An 18,488-nucleotide genomic window follows, 5' to 3' on the forward strand; every position below is an offset into this window, starting at 1 on the left:
ATGTGAAGGAATTCGTCGCGGCCTGCTCTGTCTGCGCCAGAAATAAGTCGTCGAATCGACCTCCGGCGGGTTTGTTACAACCGCTGCCCATTCCGACCCGTCCCTGGTCACATATAGCTATGGACTTCGTTACTGGACTACCCTCTTCCAGAGGGAACACCACAATTCTGAACATTGTTGACCGGTTTTCTAAGATGGTACATTTTATAACATTACCTGGACTACCTACATCACTGGACACAGCTCGACTCTTGGTGAGACATGTCTTCCGCATCCACGGCATTCCACTCAATATTGTTTCCGACAGAGGACCCCAATTCACTTCCAAGGTATGGAAGTCCTTCTGCAAAATGCTCGGGGCATCGGTGAGCCTATCATCCGGTCATCACCCCCAGACCAACGGCCAGACAGAGCAGGCCAACCAGGACCTCGAGGCCGCCTTACGCTGCGTCTGCCACCGACACCCGTCATCCTGGTCCATCCACCTCCCCTGGGTGGAGTACGCGCATAACACCCTTGTCAGCTCGGCCACAGGTATGTCACCCTTTAAAGTGGCTAATGGATACCAGCCTCCTCTTTTTCCATCTCAGGAGGCGGAAGTGTCAGTACCATCGGTCCAGATCCACCTTCGCCGCGCCCGAAGAGTATGGCGAGAGACGGTAGCCGCACTGAACCGCACGGCAGAGCGCAATCGACGCCTGGCCGACTGCCACAGAATTCCGGCACCCGTCTACCAGGTCGGTCAGGAAGTCTGGTTGTCATCCAGGGACTTACCACTGGCCGGAACCAGCCGGAAGCTAGCACCCAGATTTGTGGGACCATACCAAATTGACTCCATCATCAGTCCCTCCTCCGTCAGACTTAAACTACCACCAGCACTCAAGGTACACCCGGTATTCCATGTCTCCTGCCTCAAGCCTGCGTCCTCCAGTCACCTGTGCCCCCCGGTCGAGTCGCCTCCTCCGCCGCGCCTGATCGATGGCCATCCAGCATACACGATGAAGGCCATATTGGACTCCCGAAGGAGGGGCAGAGGATTCCAGTACCTGGTCGACTGGGAGGGTTACGGCCCTGAGGGGGGGTTCTTGGGTCTCCCGCTCCCTTATCTTGGACCCGTCACTCATAAGCGACTTCCACCATCTCCATCCTAATAGGCCAGGTAAGCCGCCAGGAGGCGTCTTATGAGGGGGGAACATACTGTCACGCCTTGCTTGTCGTTTTGCTGCCGCCTGTCTGCCATTTGTCCGCAGTGCACCTCAGCCGGCGTGGGCGGAGACACCGGAGCGCACCTGTGGGCAATCAGCAATCTGGACTCCTCTTAAGCAAGGCAGCAGAACCTGATCCTTGCCAGATTGTACTTCCTGACCTCCTGTTCCTTGCTCCCGCTCAGTACGGCTCCACTACCCTTACCCTGCTTTCTGGCTCATTACCTTTGCTTGCATTTACCTGCTCTGTACTACCTTAGTGTGTTTCTGTTGGTTTGCCTTCAGTGTTTTTTGTTGTTACTTCTAGTTTTTTCCCTGACAGCCTTCTGCTGTCAGTGTTTTGTGTTTCTTACCCGTAGTGGATTTTCCTTTGTTTGTACTTTGCCTGTTTGGACACTTTTTGTTATTAAACTTTATTTTGTATTTCGAAGTTGCCCTAGTCTTGCGTTGGGATCCTATTTTTCTTGCTGTGGCATCCGCCACTCCTGACACCATTGTTGCAAGTATACTTTCTCTACCACTGAATTTTTCACAAACAACAGTCTCCCCTGTACTTTGATACCAAGATCATCCATGTAGACCTGAAGATGTTATTTATTTGGATATTTCATGTTTTAGAAAAATGGCCCTCTTATGACCACGGTTTCAGAGGTTCATTCAAACAGCCTCAATTTATTATGTTTTGTTAATGGTACTGTGGTGATGTAATGATATTTGGTAAGGACAAATCTACAGGTACAGTGAGTCAAATCCAACACCTTCAGGTGTGCATAAACTACAGTTCAATCTAAATTTACGACATAATAAATATAAAAAGTTGTCGGTTATCGGTATTTGTCTTGAGAAGCAGGAAGTTATCGTATAGGCTTGAAAAAAATATCAGAATGCAGTCGTCCCTCTCTACACCGCGGCTCAATCATTTCTCCATCATTCTAGCGCGTTTTTAAGTAATAAATAAGTAATAAGTAATAAATGGCCGCTCTTTCATGGTTGACTATGAACTATTATTACCCTGAATTCCGGTGTATTTTGCAGCTAATTTATGGCTAAATTCTAATCTTGTGACATCTCCTTGTGACAACACCTTACTAACAGCACTAAATTCATCAAACAGCAACTTAACACTCAAAAGGTGTATATACAAATATACAAACATGTCCCAACATGAGTTTACAAAGTAAAAAAAAAAACAACATTTTAAAGTTTTCCCATAAGGCATTGCGTCTGAGCAACGCATTCATTGGGGCGCTGCTATGACGTCAGCTTCCCTCTGGGCTTGGGGCTCTGGGTCTAATAGACAAAAGCAGCATTGCAGCACCATGCAACATTCTCTATGCTTTCTGTGCTCCTCCAATGAAATGGTTTTCTTATTTCTATATTTCTGAGGTATAACGTTTGAGTGTTAAGTTGCTGTGTGATGAGTTTAATGTTGCTTGTAAGATGAAACCTTGAGTCAGACTGTTATACTGGGTAATGACCTCCTGCAATTTCCAATGGGTTGACAAGCTGGTCGTGAGTTTTTTCATACCTCATGATTTATGACATGGACAGGCGCGGCTTATACACCAGTGCAGCTTATACAGTATATGGTTTTTCCTCTAAATACAGTGGATGCGGCTTACACACCAGAGTTTACGGCAGTCAAAATATTGAAAGACAAGTCATAGTATTCTGGTCACTAGGCATCAATAATGTTACACTGATGTGACATGACATCCTTATGAAGTCCACCATCGCACGTCCGACATGACATTGTGAAAAACAGTTCTTCTTCCATCCCATATAACAATTAAAACTGTCGTTTTTATTGAAAATCTCAAGCACACAGATTTACCTTCGGACAGGCTCTGATGTTGGCAGATTTTTCATCAGCGTATTTCTCCAGTCGACGGGGCCCTTTACTGGACGACTTCTTGAAAACTAACCAGCAACGGCGATAAATCTGTAGCAAGCAACAAGAGCATGTGTGGACAAAATGGCAAGTATACAAGTGCCTTTCAAAGACGTCAAATCAACTACCGTAAATGCCTTTTATGCCTTAGTCACTCTAAAACATGTCCCCTCAAATATTTGTGGCCCGTGAACCATTTTTTTATGTGTTTGGTTAGCACATGTATACCGGGACTTGTCTCGATACCAACGATACAGAGACAGCCTGTTACAGCGTCGAAAAACAGCTCGGTGCTGCGTGCACTTTCAACTTTCACTTTAGTTTTTGGAGATGTTCGCATATCGACACTTTGGCAGCTGTCGGAGCCTTGATTTCACAAAAATGGCGTGTTGCAAGTTTGCTGCTAAAAGACAAGTGGATGGTGAAAATCTACTTGTATAAATGATAGAAGAATGGACTGAAACGTTTGCATTCATTCTCCCTTCAATGAGCCTCTACTGACTCCTGGCACATGAGACTTAATATGCCAGGAGACTAGCTGGCATATTATAAACGAATTGAAATCATCATATCAAGCTGCAAGATATTCTATTCTTGTCATATTAATGACACAACAACAAAAAGCAATGGAATGTTCACTTAGAGTGGTGTGAATTTAACAAGACAAAACAGTTGCAGAGATAATGAAAAGAACGCATGACTGAAGTGATGGACACAGTGTAAGAAGGCAAACAAAAAAAGGAAATGACAGCCAAAATAAATTAAAACTTCCTCTCAGATTCCACAGCAACCAGACGTACTGCAGTACTGGGTGGTGATCTAGTTAAGCAGCTGTGATATAGAATAAAACTTGCATCGTGCGTTTCCCTAGCTGTGGATGAGCCCAACTGACAAGGGGTGTCAGTTTACAAACTTTCAAACTTTTTCACTTCCTATCCTATACCGATATTGCAGCGTTGAATATCGGTTGATATCAATATCAATCAGATATCAGCACAAATCATTAAACCTTTTATTACTTATTTTGTAGTGTGGAATGTTTGAAAAGACTTGATCAGGTGATATTACTCAAACAGGGAACAATAATCACCAACAGTAGGTACGAGAAAAACTGACCCATGTACTTCTTTATGCATCTGGGGTGCAGTGATATCAACAATGTAGTGGCGGGTAGGCATAATATAGTGAGGTTCGAGGTGCTGAATTAAGCGTTGAAACCCCACTTTACTCATCACCGACAGGGGCTGGTCATCTTTTCTGTTTTCTTGTCGTTCCATGGGAGTTTTCCGTATGACGCTGCTTCAAATGTGCGATGAGTTTGGTCCTGTTAAACTTCCCCGGTTCTGTGCCACAACGGGAAACTTGTGCATAACAAGTTTTGCACTCAGCTGCCACATCTTTTTCAGACTTTAGCAAAAAATACACACGGCCGACATCACTCCTACTCCATGCTATTCTATTAACATGTTAACACAGTCTTTTGTTGTGATTACGTGGGCTCTATCCGACAGACACGCTGGGGTGGAGTCTGGAATCGACTGCTTGTATCAGAGTGCTAATAATCCGTTTTTTTGCTGATATCGGCCCGACAGCCCAATATCAATATCAAATCGGAACACCCCTGCCACTGACACCACTGCTTAGGCTCAGTTGATGGTGTTTGTGTGCTGCATGATAATCGATAAATCGATTAATCCAACAATTTTCGATCATTTTCAGCGGCCTTGATAAATTGACATGTGCGTGCATTTGTGTTTGTATTCCTCGTCTCTCTTTCAGGCTGGATGACAGGAGGGTTTCTGCAGCTGTCTGTGCACGTTGGTGCTACAGTGGAATGAACGGACAGAGTGAACCCTCCTGTCATCTCCTCTCCTCTTTATCCCTGTATGTGGAGGATGGCTACCCTGGCTAGCAGCAAATTAGCCTTGCGAGCCAGCATATGCTAACATGAATGACGGCACAAAAGCGATAGTTTCTAAGGCGAATGCCACACACCCCGTGTGTGAATATTTGTTTCAAACAAAATGAACAAGGTGAGTGCATGAACACAGACGAACTGAGATGTCGCATTTGTTCGAAAGCAGTGACGAGGAAGCAGGGGAATACAACCAAATTGTATGCACACCTAAAACAGAGGTGGAATGGAGCCTTCGTCTCGAGGCAGTCAGTGTCGCTCGCTACATTGCAAAACAAATGCAACATTTCAGAAAATGTTAAAAATGTTCAACAGTGTGCATTACAGTTATTGTCATTCTGATCACTATCATAGTTAATAATTTCATTACTACTGTTACTACTAATATGTATGACTGTTTCAATCTAGTATTATCATTGTGGTTGTTGATATTATTTTGTCCTCTCTGTCGTGGTCTTTATAGCCGTCACAGACATGTGCTGATGTAGTCCTGTTTGTTTCTGTTGTTTTGTTATTGTCGTCACAATTGTTGTTGTTGCTGTTGTCCTTGTCTCTCTCTTTATTGTCCCCCTCTTATCCCCCCACTCCCTCCTCTGTTTTCTTCTCTATCCCCTCTTGCTCCGGTCCGGCCGCTCCAAATTTGCATAACAACAAAACATTAAAGTTAAATAAATTCTGTATAACAGGGGAAGTGCATCTCACACTTTTCCCTGGCAGAGCAAATATGTTGAGCACATAAGATCAACAATACTATCTGTCCTAGTGGCTGGACAGGACAAAAAAAAAAAAGTTTAACAGACAGTACAAATTGCCTGGGAGAACGTACATGTACAACATGTCACAAACAGCAATTCTTGAACTGTATAACCGAGTGAAAGAAGACGTGTTGAAGGATAACAGAAACACTGCATGATTAAATATGACCCCCTTTATCTATTTAACAATACACTACATAACTGCATGTGTGTGTGGTTTTTATTTGAGTGTTTTTATTCTTAAGAGAGTCCATTGTATTTTCATTTAGTTTTTTTTGTCTTTGTTTAATTTATTATGTTGTTGTTTAATTAAAAACTCTTGACATTCCAATTACAATGTTACAATGTTACTCTTCAGAAATTAAAGTTTATTGCTTTTGATACAGTGTAATCTCATAATTATGCCATATAATTAATGTAAAAAATGCTGTCAATAATATCGATTATCAAGAATAATTTGTAGGATAATTATCGACCAGCAAAATTTGTTATTGTGACAGGCCTAGCTGAAACTAACGATTTATTTTAACTATAACTACAACAAATTATTTTAATAACCGATTAATCGTTCGATTATTTTTTCAATTGATTGATGAATCAGATTTTTTTAAAACACATTTTTAATTTCCGCCTCCTTACTCAAAAATAGAAGCTTTGAACTGACAGAGCAAATAAGCTGATATGTGTGAATATTTTGTTTTGGCTAAAACACAGAGATAATAGGTGTGCTTCCATGGTTGACTCAGGAAATTACAAAATATTCACATTTGAGAGGCTGAAATCAGAGAATATTTACCTATTTAAATTTTAAAAACGATTAATCAATAGTTGTTCATTAATTGGGTCATAATTTAACCATCGATTACTCTATTAATTGTTGTGCTTCTACTCATATGATGGGTCTACTGTTACTACTACTGCTACTTGGCGGACGCATCCAAAATCGAGTAGACAACGCCTTGCCAAATGTCTCTGTCCATCGTCAGTGTTTGCATGTTGGCTAATTCATGCCCTATATCAAAAACTGAAAAAAAGAGTTTGTTGAAAATGTGTTGAGTATTTTCAGTACCCCTGGCCAGGGGCGCCACCATGAATTCTCGGCCACATGGAAAAAAAAAACCCAGACCCAGAAGCCCAGACTCTGGCCACCACCACTTCCTCTAACACCGGGGGGACACTGAGGAGTTTTCAAGCTAGCTGTGAGACATTATCCCTTCAGCGTCCTACGTCTACCCTGAGGCCTCCACCCAGCTGGGCATGCCTGGAGCACCTCACCACGGGAACCTACCTCACCTATGGTAGGGTAGAAACTAGGGTCGGAACATAAATCATGCTCCAGCCTTCCCTCACTCGTGAACAAGACCAAGATACTTGAACTTCTCCACTTGGGGAAAGGCCTCACTCCCAACCCAAAGGATGCACCCTTTTTCGCCTAAGAACCATGGCCTCAGATTTAGAGGTGCTGAGTCTCATCCCTGAAGCTTCACACTCAGCTGCAAACTGCCCAAGTAAACGCCGAAGTTCCTAGGCTGATGAGGCCATCAGGACCACATCATTTGCAAACAGCAGAGAAGGCCCTCAACTCCTTGGCTGCACTTAGAAATTCTGTCCATAAAAATTATGAACAGAAGCGGTGACAAAGGACAGTCTTGGAGAAGGCCAACGTTCACCGGGAACAGGCTCGACTTACTGCTGGCTATGTGAACCAGGCTCCTGCTCCGGTTGTACAAGGACCGAATGGCACATAGCTGCGTGCCACCAATCCCGCACTCCAGGAGCACCCACCAAAGTACACCGCGAGGGACATGGTCAAATGCCTTTTCTTAGCCCACAAAGCACATGTAGACCGGTTGGGCAAACTCCCATGCACCCTCCAGCACCCTTGATGATCTTATCACAAAAGACCTCTAATTTGATGCAGCTAAACGGCAGAAAAAAGTCATTGGTGTGATAAGGACATTTTTGAAGAAACTGACAATTCAGACAAAGAATGTCTCTACCACGTGGGCCTGGCGTCTCAAAGAAACGCTTACTCGTCCCTCCAGGATTTTGTGGGTTGTTTTGTGATTGTTGAAAATGCCTGATTTTGCAGCAGCTTTTTCAAAAAGTTGCAGCAAATGTTGCAATGGTTTGAGGCTTTTTTTTCCAATAATACTGCATCAGCTTGTGATTTTACATTCTGGTTTTAAGCGTCCTTTTTAATCTTAACCTGAAATGTGTGGATAGTTTGGAAAACAAATTATGTTTTGTTTGTTTTTACAGTATAAGCACACAGAGTAACAAAACCTAATTTACAATAGAGACTAGATGGCAGTAAAAGCACATTCTCTGAACCCATTCTCAAATCACTGTACAGTCAAACTTCAGTTTTTGTATGCACCGGCTTTCGTATGATTCAGTTTTTGTCAAAAAAAGTTGGTTAAAATTTTGCTCCACTTTCATAAAATATTGGATGTAACAAGTCCATTTGCCCGTTCACTATGCAAGAGGGTCATTCACGGGCCACACCGACCACCACAACAACAACCCGTGGTGACCACCCCCAGGAGACACACCCACCAGGGACATACAAAGTGGGGAACTCAATACCTAAAATTTGCCTTTTGGATTAAAGGTGAAACGTCCGCGAAGAAAAGTCCAGTTGCCTCAATTCAAACTTGCGGATTACCATGACTTGGATGACTGACAATCTACACAGACATATTGTCTGTTTTTCAATTTTTGCTGTTTTTTTTATCTTGTTAAATTATATTTTCATAAAACCAGTCAGTATCTGGTCTGCCCACCACTTGCCTCAAATACTGCATATGCCAATCCAGAGCATCCCAAACAAACATGCTAAATGGCTGACGTGTCTGGTGAGTATGCCGGGGTGTTTTCACCTTCCAGGAACTGTGTATAGATCCTTGCAATATGGGGCCCTGCATTATCATGCTGCGACATGAGGTGATATATGTGGATGAGTGGCACAGCAAAGTGGATCACAATATCTCTGTGCGTTCAGAATGCCATCAATAAAATGCACCTGTGTTGCATATCGAGTGGCCCATGGTGGCGATGGGGTTATGGTATGGACAATAAACACAGGTTTATGCAGTATGGACAATAAACAAGAGGACACGTGGACAAGCCCATCTGAAGTTTGACCATTAAGACATGAATGATTCACACAAGGCTTGGCAAAATGTGATGTGGTCATATGACACCAAAATGGAGCTCTTTGCATGCATTAAGTGGACTCAGCAGAGAAATGGTGAGTATGGGTCCGACATCAGCATCCCTACTGTCAAACATGGAGATGGAAACATTCTGCTTTGGGGATGTTTCTCTGAGCAAAATCCCTCCTAAGATGCCCTGGTGAGCAACCTTAAGAAACGTCTGACCTCTGTGCTAGCCGAGACGAGTTTCTACACCAACTACGAAACCATTTTTTGCTTTGGTATAAATTACTTATTTCCCTCTCTAATCCAAAGTAGTAACACATTTCTTTTTGTTCTTGTTCTTGAAGAAATCAGGAGTTCAACTACAGACTTACCCCGAGCTTTCGACTGCGCATGCGCACATACCCCTGCTTGACAATGTCATTGAAGTTGGAGGCCATCTCTGGAGGTCATCCAGATGTTTCCCCACCCTCTTAACTGGTCTGGTACATTCCTTCCGTTCAACTCCAAATCTCGCTGTTTCTGAATGTCCTCTCTGACGTGAAGCTGCTTCTTACATGTCCCCCTCTCTCTCCTCCAGTTTTTATCTTCTCCCTTTTTATAGAAGATTTGGTGGTTGTAGTTTTTGGCTGCTGGTCCTCTTGTGCTTTCTTCTTCATCTGAGTCCGGTTCCTCACTGTCCACCAGACAAGTCTTGCCTCATCGCCATGACTAAGAAACGGGTTGATGAGGGGCGAGAGAGAGAGAGAGAGGAGCATAAATGCATACACATTGACGGACAGATTATTTATTGAAGAGTGAGGAGCACAACATTATCATTCATTATTCATGTATGTTATTAAGGCTAAGTGCGCAGGATGGCTTGTAATTGTGTTGTGTGTTTGTGCACGAATATTGTAATAAGAAAATCACCTGAGGCATATGGGGTTTTTATTGCAGCTAAATCAGACATGGGCAAAACATGGCCCGCAATCTACAGAGGGAACTGAATTTTGTTTTTGGGGGAAAATCTCTCACGATTTTTCAAAAATATATTAATTAATAAATAATGTTTTTTGTGGTTGAATAACGCCTATTATTAGTAAAAAAAAAAATAAAAAATAAAAAAAAAGCATATTTAAGTAAATTTTATGTTTTTTGCCTAAATGAAGTATTTCCCAGCATAAAAATGCCTAAATGAAGTAAAATGCAAATATAAGAAGATGTATTGAAAGAGTTTGTGATGATATGTATTATTCTACACTGTTCACACAAGCACCAGACTTAATCACCGGAACAACAGGCTTTTATTTCAGTTTGAATTAATTGAATTACAGGCACAATAATCTCTAACACGGGCTACTGTTGCGGCTGTAACCCACACCAAGGTAAATTCTGTCACAATCTGTCAAGTGCTTGACCCCTGGTATGCAGAGACGAGGCGGCGGCTTCTAAAAATAAAGTTTCTTTAATGGTGAATAAAAGGTTAAAAAAAAGGCAAAAGAGAAGAAGGCTCTGCGATACAAGTACAAAAAGTCCAGGTGAGTAAATGTAGGTAATAGCACTGATAGGGAGAGGAGGAACAAGTGTAACAGAGGCAACAGCAACAGTAATGGCAATGAACTAGCGGTACGTCTGTCGACGCTGGTCTTTTAAGCTCCACTAGTTGTAATCTTCCGCAGCTGCGCGGCCACCAGGCTTGACGCAGCTGCCACTTCCTCCCCGGAGAAAGTGCGACCCGCCAAAATAAGAGCGCAGGACAGGAAGCACTCGCTCCTGTCCTGCGAAACGTGACAAATTCAACTAAATGAGGAATGACTATGTGCATTATTTATTTATTGGCAGTAATTTTCGGTGTTTAAGCCACTACTTTTTCTCACGCTTTGAACCCTGCAGCTTATAAAAGTGATGTGGCTAATTTACGGGCACGTTCTAATGTCACAACAGCTCGTATACTTCAGAACAGCCATTTCGCTCTTCATGCACACACCCTCATCATGGAAAACACATGAAGAAAAACCCACAAAGAAATGCATATAATGTAGCTTTCAAGTTAAAGGCGATCAATCTTGCAACTTTTGCTCAAGTCTGCCAGTACATCCTGACAGTGTGGAGCATTGTCAAAAAATCCATTATCACCAACGGGTTTTGAAAGGCTGGACTACTGCAAAAGAGAGACAAAAGTGATACCGAGAGTGACAACTACTGTAAAGACAGAGACTGACAAAGTGTGTGATGTAGGAATTACGAGGCTGTTCAATTTTGACACTGAAAAAGACGAGGAAGATAAAGAGAACGATGAATGACTTTTATGGTAGGCTACTCTTTAACCAGCCATGTTACTCACACTGTTCAGCACTGTTTGGAAAAAAGCATTTATTTAATTCAAAGTTAACAAAAATCTTTCTGTGTAACATCTTTCTGTGTAATAAATATCCCATGTTACAGCGTGGACACCTGCGGTTTACAGACAGGTGTACAAATATTTTTTTCTCTTTAAATTGAGTGGGTGCGGCTTATATTCCAGTGCACTAAAAAGTCCAGAATTTACAGTACTCACTTACTTATTTGTCTGATTGCTTGCTTCCTAATACCTTAATTTATTTTACTGGTTTATTCTACTGCTGCTGAATATTTGGCTTTGATTCTTCCTTTTTTGTATTTGAATTGTATTTGTTTTTTGAGTTGGCCTGTTATTATAATTTGGTGTTCTCTCACTCTATCGCGGTTCACCTTTCGCGGATTTGCTGAATTTTTTTAGTGCTTCTTTTTATTACAGCATATGAACGTTATAGGCCGAGCCTGGCCCTTTAAGAAGAATTGCATTGTGGGAAGTTGGGTGTCTATCTCTTCCCTTTCTCGTCCTGATTGGCTGTAGACCAGGGGTGTCAAACTCGTGCCATGGAGGGCTGAGACACTGCAGGTTTTCTTTGCAGCCAGTCACTAAAGCAGGTGATTTTAACGATCAACACCTCCTTCAATTTGAGGTGAAGAGCTCATAAATTAAGTCACCTGCTGGAGAAACTGGTTGGAGAGAAAACCTGCAGTATCTCGGCCCTCCATGGCATGAGTTTGACACCCCTGCTGTAGACCATTGTCAATCAATCTCCCTCATGCCGCCCTGCCATGTCTCTTGTGTCATCCCAAGCTTGCTTGCTTGCTAGCTTGAATGAATCTTCAGTTCGAAGGAGGAGGACTGCAACAATATGTTTTAACAAGAATACAAACACGTTACAGTACAGGCACCACGATGAAAAGGCGTGGTCACAGGAGTGAAAAACGCGTGAGTGACTTAATTTCTTGTGTCCGACCTATAGGTTGATCATTAAAATTCAAACAAAGGTTTGAACTTTTTTTGAGAGTGTTTAAACAAGAGAGAAATGTGAGAAAATGTTATTGCCTGTCTGAAAAGAGTGTATAAAGTGTATGGTGAGGGGTGTTACAGCCTTAAAACATATATAACAATTGTAAAATATGAAGTTGGCTGCTTCACGGATTTCACTTATTGCGGGCTATTTTGGGAACCTATCCCCCACGATAAACGAGGGAACACTGTAACACTTAAAACATGCAGTTCACACAAGTTTTAGAACCCCACCCACGAGTCAAAAAGTTGGTCCACCCTTGAGCTAAACAGTGCACGTAGAGAGTTGCCTTTCCATTAGTAACCACATTTGCAAACGCTGCGGTACATGTCTGACAGCACACACACATACAGCACCTCTCCGCACACACATAATGCAAACTTATTTGAGAAATATCATTTTTAAATTACCAATTAAATTACGTTACAGTTTGTAACGTTTATAAACACATTTACAAACAAAAACATTTCACAACAGGAGAATTGGTGATAGTAAAGGATTTTGCAACCTACCAAGCACAATTTTTACATATTGCTTACAGCGGGCGCAGTGACAGCAAAAGGCTCGACATTTGAGGAATCTTGTCTTAAGTGTTGTGCTTCATTTGTGTTGTGATCATGAACGACGCCATCCAACACACTTTGTATTCTCACAAATTTAGATCAGCACAAATAAATTTGGTGCTAACTTTTTTCAAATTTAGCAGCACCTGTTCACCCTCGCCCATAAACTCAATCGTTATAAATTTCGCAAAATAGGATTCCTTGTTTATTATTTGTAGTTAGAGCATAGAAAACCTGTTTACAACCATCTAAATACATTTTCTAACATTACTAGAGCACTCTAGACATAAAATAACAACCCTATAGTCACCTTTGCACTCCTTTTACCCAATATAGTTGACATAATAAGAGAAAATAAGCTATTTAAGACATAAATAAGTGTCATTTCATGTGGGCCGCACTACACACACCACACTACAAACCTACCGTGCTTAAATCCAACGCTTTATTTCCTCGTATCGATTGATTACCTTTTAAACGATGTTATAGCGATATATGTCATCCGGAATGGAAACTTGTTGAACACAAATCAATGTAGGTGAACCATAGGAATACAAATCGATGCATCAATGTAGTGAATGAGTCGTTACACCCCTACAGCATATCACCAGAACGTCATTGAATGCATCTTCTGAATGCCTTATATTTGTATTTTACTTAATTTCGCTATTTTTATATTGTAAATTATGCTTAAATATGCATTTTTAACGAGTAACTGGCCGTATTCAACCACAAAACAGCATGATCATTAATGGCCTTGCTCCAGCATACTTGGCTGAGCTTTTAACTGTCCGTCACCTCTACAGGGCCCTGCGCTGTTCTCAACACACAACATTAGAAGTCCCAAGGATGAAATACAAAAAATGAGGGGGTCGTGCTTTTGCTGTGTTTGCCCCAACACTTTGGAACTCCCTTCCACCTGCGCTACGATCTACTACAGAGTTGTCAGTTTTTAAATCTCTTTTAAAAGCTCATTTATTCAGGCTGGCTTATGACGCATGATGATTATATGTACATTAGTTGTGATTCTGTGCCTGTATTTTCATTTTTTTATTTTGTTTTAGTTGTTTTTATTCTATCTTATTCAATCTTATCCTGTTCTCATTTGCTATAACCTGTTTTTCCTCTTGTGAAACGCCTTGGGCACCATTGGGATGTAGTAAGGTGCTTTACAAATAAACTTTGATTTGATTTGATTTAATTTGATTTATTAATTACTATATTTTTGAAAAACCGTGTAGACTGAAGCCGCGAAATTCAGAGCACAAAGTGGCGAGGGATGACTGACATGACGGACATGGCCTCAAAGCACTTTTTGCTGACCAATTATGCAAAGTAGAAAATGACACCAGCTGCCTCCCCTCGCAATCCAATGCCACAGATAGATTGCAGTCTTGTCACTGCTATCGCTGACTTTGTCGTGGACAAACTGCAGTGCCATACAGCAGCGGGGTCCGAAGTGTGGCCCAGGAATGACTTGGGGCCTGCAACTTGTTTTTAATGCCTTTCCTGCATATTTCTTTGCTGTAGACACCCTGCGGAGTTAGCTATTGGCGCATGTGAGTCTTGAAAAGCCTCTTCTGTGGTTGAAGTCTCCTCTTTGGGTATTGCCTTCTCAGTGCAAAACGTAAACAGAAGAAAACAAGTAGCTTTAGAAAACATCGTCCCGTTCTTTGGTAGAGATGGGGCACTTTCTTGCATATTTGTTTGATGTAGAGATCCTTCAGAGTTTCTTGAGTAGTATTAGTCATTTTGGTACATGTAACTTAAGGTACATGTAGGTACATACATTTCAGTGGTAGCCAATAGCCAGAGCTGAGAATGACCTGCCACCAGCTTCCCACATGATGAAAGCATGAACAGCATCAACCAGGCAGTGAACAAATCCAGCAGAACAACACACACAGTTTCACACACTGCTGTATAGCGAATAATTTGTACTACAGGATGTCCCAAAAATCTGGTCATTAAACAGTCATTAAACAAAAAAAATGTTTCTTTTAATTTATAATTAATTCATAAATAAAAAAATACCTAAATAAATTACTGTGACTGGTGTACTAGACTAGAGGGAGTCTGCAAAAGTGGCCGCTATAGACAGGTGGCCTCTATAGACAGGTTGGCGTCCAGTTTGAATGTTGACCAGTAGAGGAAAGAAGGGAAAAAAATAATAATAATAATGTTGACCAGTAGATGGCACTGCGGACTGCTGATAAAAGTTGTACAGCACTACTAGGCTTGTTATTATCATGGTTCATGGTTTTAATCCTGAACATGCATGAGTCAAACAGTAGCACATCACATAGTACAATTCACAATTTTGCATGTCCAAAAAGGAGTAAAGAAGCAAAGCTTATTTAATCCTACCCCTCATCAGTTTCACATCAGTTGCAATACATTTATTCACCTCGTGTTCTTCCAAGTGTACTTTGTAGGTCTACATGACAATGTAGTGCAATCATAGTCAAGGTTTTTACTGACTAAAAGGAAGCTAGAGGCTTAATAATAACTGATAACTGATAAAATACTTCAGTTAAGTACAACCAAACTCAGTTTTGCTTCTGCTGCCGCATGCATGCTAGCATATGTTTTTTTTTTTTTTTTATTGTAGCGTCGCTGGGAGCACGTCCTGTTCCCAGCCTACTTTGCGGTAATGTTTTGGTGCAAATGCTCTTAAAGTTACATGTTTGACCAGGAAATAGCAAGCTCAAAAGAAGACGGCTTTTTATGTGGAACAACTGACAGTTTGTGTGGATCTTGTGAATGATTGTGACTGAGCTAGGACTCAGTAATTAAAGTCTACACACGACGCCTTCATTGATTGAAAAACAAAACTTTTTCGTGCATGAAGCTTCTACTTGAGTTGGTAATTTGGCTGCTATATGCAGGTCAGATATTGACCAAGGGAGACAAAATGGGTGGCCGCTGGCTGCGTTGGACAGGTGACTGCTATACACAGAGTCTATAACATGTAAATTTGCTGGGGGGGATTTTTCAGTGGCTGCTATAGGCAGGTGGCCCTTCTATAAAGGTGGCCGCTAAGACAGGTTTGACTGTGTGTATATATATATATATATATATATATATATATATATATATATATATATATAAATAATAAATTAAATCGCTAATTATTTGAAAAAACATTTTAAAAAATACAAAATGTAATAAGTAAAAATTATATATAATATAAAATATACAAATTAATGCATTAAATGAAAAAGATAATTATATTATATACATATATAAGATATTTTTATAGAAATACATACATACCCACACATCCACAGTTATATACTTCTGTGGTGTGTGGTGACAAAGCCTATTATTATTATTATTATTATTAGTGATTTTGTTAGTTATTACTATCAGCATTTCAGATTTTTCTAATCTTTTTTCCCATATTTTTTCTAGTTTTCTTGTTTAATTGTAATTTTAGAATGTGCAGCGGTAACTATAATAATAACAAATGGGCTAAAAACGGCCCCCAGGCCGCACTTTGGACACCACTGTGCTGGCAGAATGATTGGGAAGCTTTGGGTTGAACACGTGCATGATGGAAAACTCCTTTTAATGATGGCAGTTCTTATGAGTCAGTCACCGAAGTGAATTGGGTACCTTATTTACTTGAGTCTTTTTACTTCACAGAGCGCGTGCACAAAAACCTACACGCAACAAGTTGCACCTGAGTCAGTGAAACTCGAGTCTTCGTGGAGTACCCATGAGTCAGTGAAACTGGCGGGCTTTGTGGAGGAGTCTGTGATGCAGCTCAGGCAGGAAGAGGAAAGGAGAGTTGCTTTGAGGCAAGGACTAGATGTAGGGGTGGACGGCCAATGGGAGCACTGGGAGGTTTCCCGGTGGGCTGATCAATAAGGGGCCGATTGAAGGCCACTTTATTTTTTATTTTTTCGCTGCGCCTCGCCTTGGTAACTACGGCGACTAACTCTCCTGGGCTGGCTCAGGAACATGCCGCTGCAGACACAACACAACAGAGGGGGCGGGTTGACACAGTCAGGGCTGCCCCTCCCTAGTCTGTGTGTTGTGGGTTCCTAATCCATGGGGCACCCAATTTTGCGCAATGGGGTGCATTCTCCGGAAATGCACAAATGATGGGCATCGCTGCTATGACGCAAGCATGGAGCATCAAGTCAGCCTGTGGCTGTGGGTTCAAAACCAGCCCTGTACAGTTTGTTTTGTGACAAGGGACAGCTCGTAATAGGGGGTTGCCGGTATGGGGCAAGTCTGAGTGAAAAAGTCCAGGGCCAAATTTTTGTCCTAGTCCACCCCTAGCCAGATCTTATGCTTTCTCCACGTGGATAATACATATGTACAAATGCCCTCAAAATAACTGTTACACAATTAATTACATGTTAATTTGGCTGGCTATAGCTGGGGTGAGTGCGTGAACGAGTTCACAGAGAGTACCCGTGAGTCTCGAGTTTGTAATAAAAACTCGTTTTGAACGACTCGTTCACGACTCGCACAGCTCTAGAACACAGTCCTTTGCATCGTTTTCGTCTTCAAACTTGTACGGCTATGACACTTCAGCAATTCATAATAATTATTATGAATGTAAATAAATACCAGATAAATTAAAAGTGAGACCGGAAATAAAAATAAATGAAAATGAAGGCTTTTAGCCCTGCTGGATTTACCTGCCGGACGAGAGCGTCAGTCAGAAAAGGCATCACGAGCCCACAACCCGAAAAAAATCTTCGTTTCCGTTGCTTCACTTTGCCTTTGAGGAGCATGTAGTAGTATAGTTGTCCTCATTAAGAACTAGAACATGGCAGAGGAGCGCTACCGTCGTTGCTTGTCCTGTCAGACTGAAGACAAATGTAACCCGCCAGCCAAACTCCTCCAGGGCACCGCCTTCTACCGTAATGCTTCCAAAAGCGTCACTGGAGCAAAAAAAAATTTTTTGTACGCAACGGTGGAAAGATTGATTAAACGTGCTGTCTGTCATGTTGGATACTGCATTGGGGGCGCTAGCGTTCCAACATACAACATCCCGCCTTCTTCCTGTTCAGCCATGACTGCTAATTGCATAGCTTCTCTGAGACTCTGTGTATGTTTATGTGCGCGTACACTACGGGCATGTGCGTGTGCACGAGCCCTGAGCAAGTGTCAGCCATTAACGGCACTCCCCCTTTGAGGTGAACAAAGAATATAAAAATGTTTGTACAGTTTGTTCTTAGAAACCAATATTGGTAACATATGCTAGCCAGTGTTGGTGTTCTTATATTTTGAGGGTAAAAAAAAGTCATTTGGAGCCAAGGAGGGATACCACCTTCAAATAAAAAGTACACTTACTTTACATGTGTTCAAATGTGTCCTATACATATATTAAAGCATTTGTCAAGCATAACAATGTCTAAATGAAGTAAAATACAAATATAAGGCATTCAGAAGTTGCATACAAATACGTTGCGATGATAATTAGTATTATACACTGGTTACTAGGTGTCAGTAATGTAACTGTAAAGTTGGGTGAGACACACAAGCACCAGACTTCATTTCCGGAACAAAAACCTTTTATCGCAAGCTTGAATGATCTCGCAAACAGGCACAATAATCCCTAACACAGGCTAATGTTGCGGCCATAACCCACGTCAAGCTAAAACCGAACTCTGAACCCTGATGTTATTTCCTGT

General features: G+C 41.6%; 1 protein-coding gene across 2 annotated transcripts in view; it reads right to left on the reverse strand.

Moving 5' to 3' along the window:
• dok4 (docking protein 4) overlaps positions 1–17,684 on the reverse strand; it is a 38,581-nt gene extending 20,897 nt beyond the window's left edge. For both annotated transcript variants that reach the window (XM_054771497.1, XM_054771496.1), the window contains exons 1-3: positions 17,490–17,684; positions 9,302–9,638; positions 3,040–3,147 (exon numbers count right to left, since the gene is read on the reverse strand). In XM_054771497.1, the coding sequence (XP_054627472.1) occupies positions 3,040–3,147; positions 9,302–9,367 (174 nt within the window). In that variant the 5' untranslated portion in view covers positions 9,368–9,638; positions 17,490–17,684. The remainder of the gene's footprint in view (positions 1–3,039; positions 3,148–9,301; positions 9,639–17,489) is intronic.
• Between the last annotated feature and the right edge of the window lie 804 nt (positions 17,685–18,488).

This window comes from Dunckerocampus dactyliophorus, chromosome 3 (assembly GCF_027744805.1).
Source record: "Dunckerocampus dactyliophorus isolate RoL2022-P2 chromosome 3, RoL_Ddac_1.1, whole genome shotgun sequence".
Lineage (NCBI taxonomy): Eukaryota > Metazoa > Chordata > Actinopteri > Syngnathiformes > Syngnathidae > Dunckerocampus > Dunckerocampus dactyliophorus.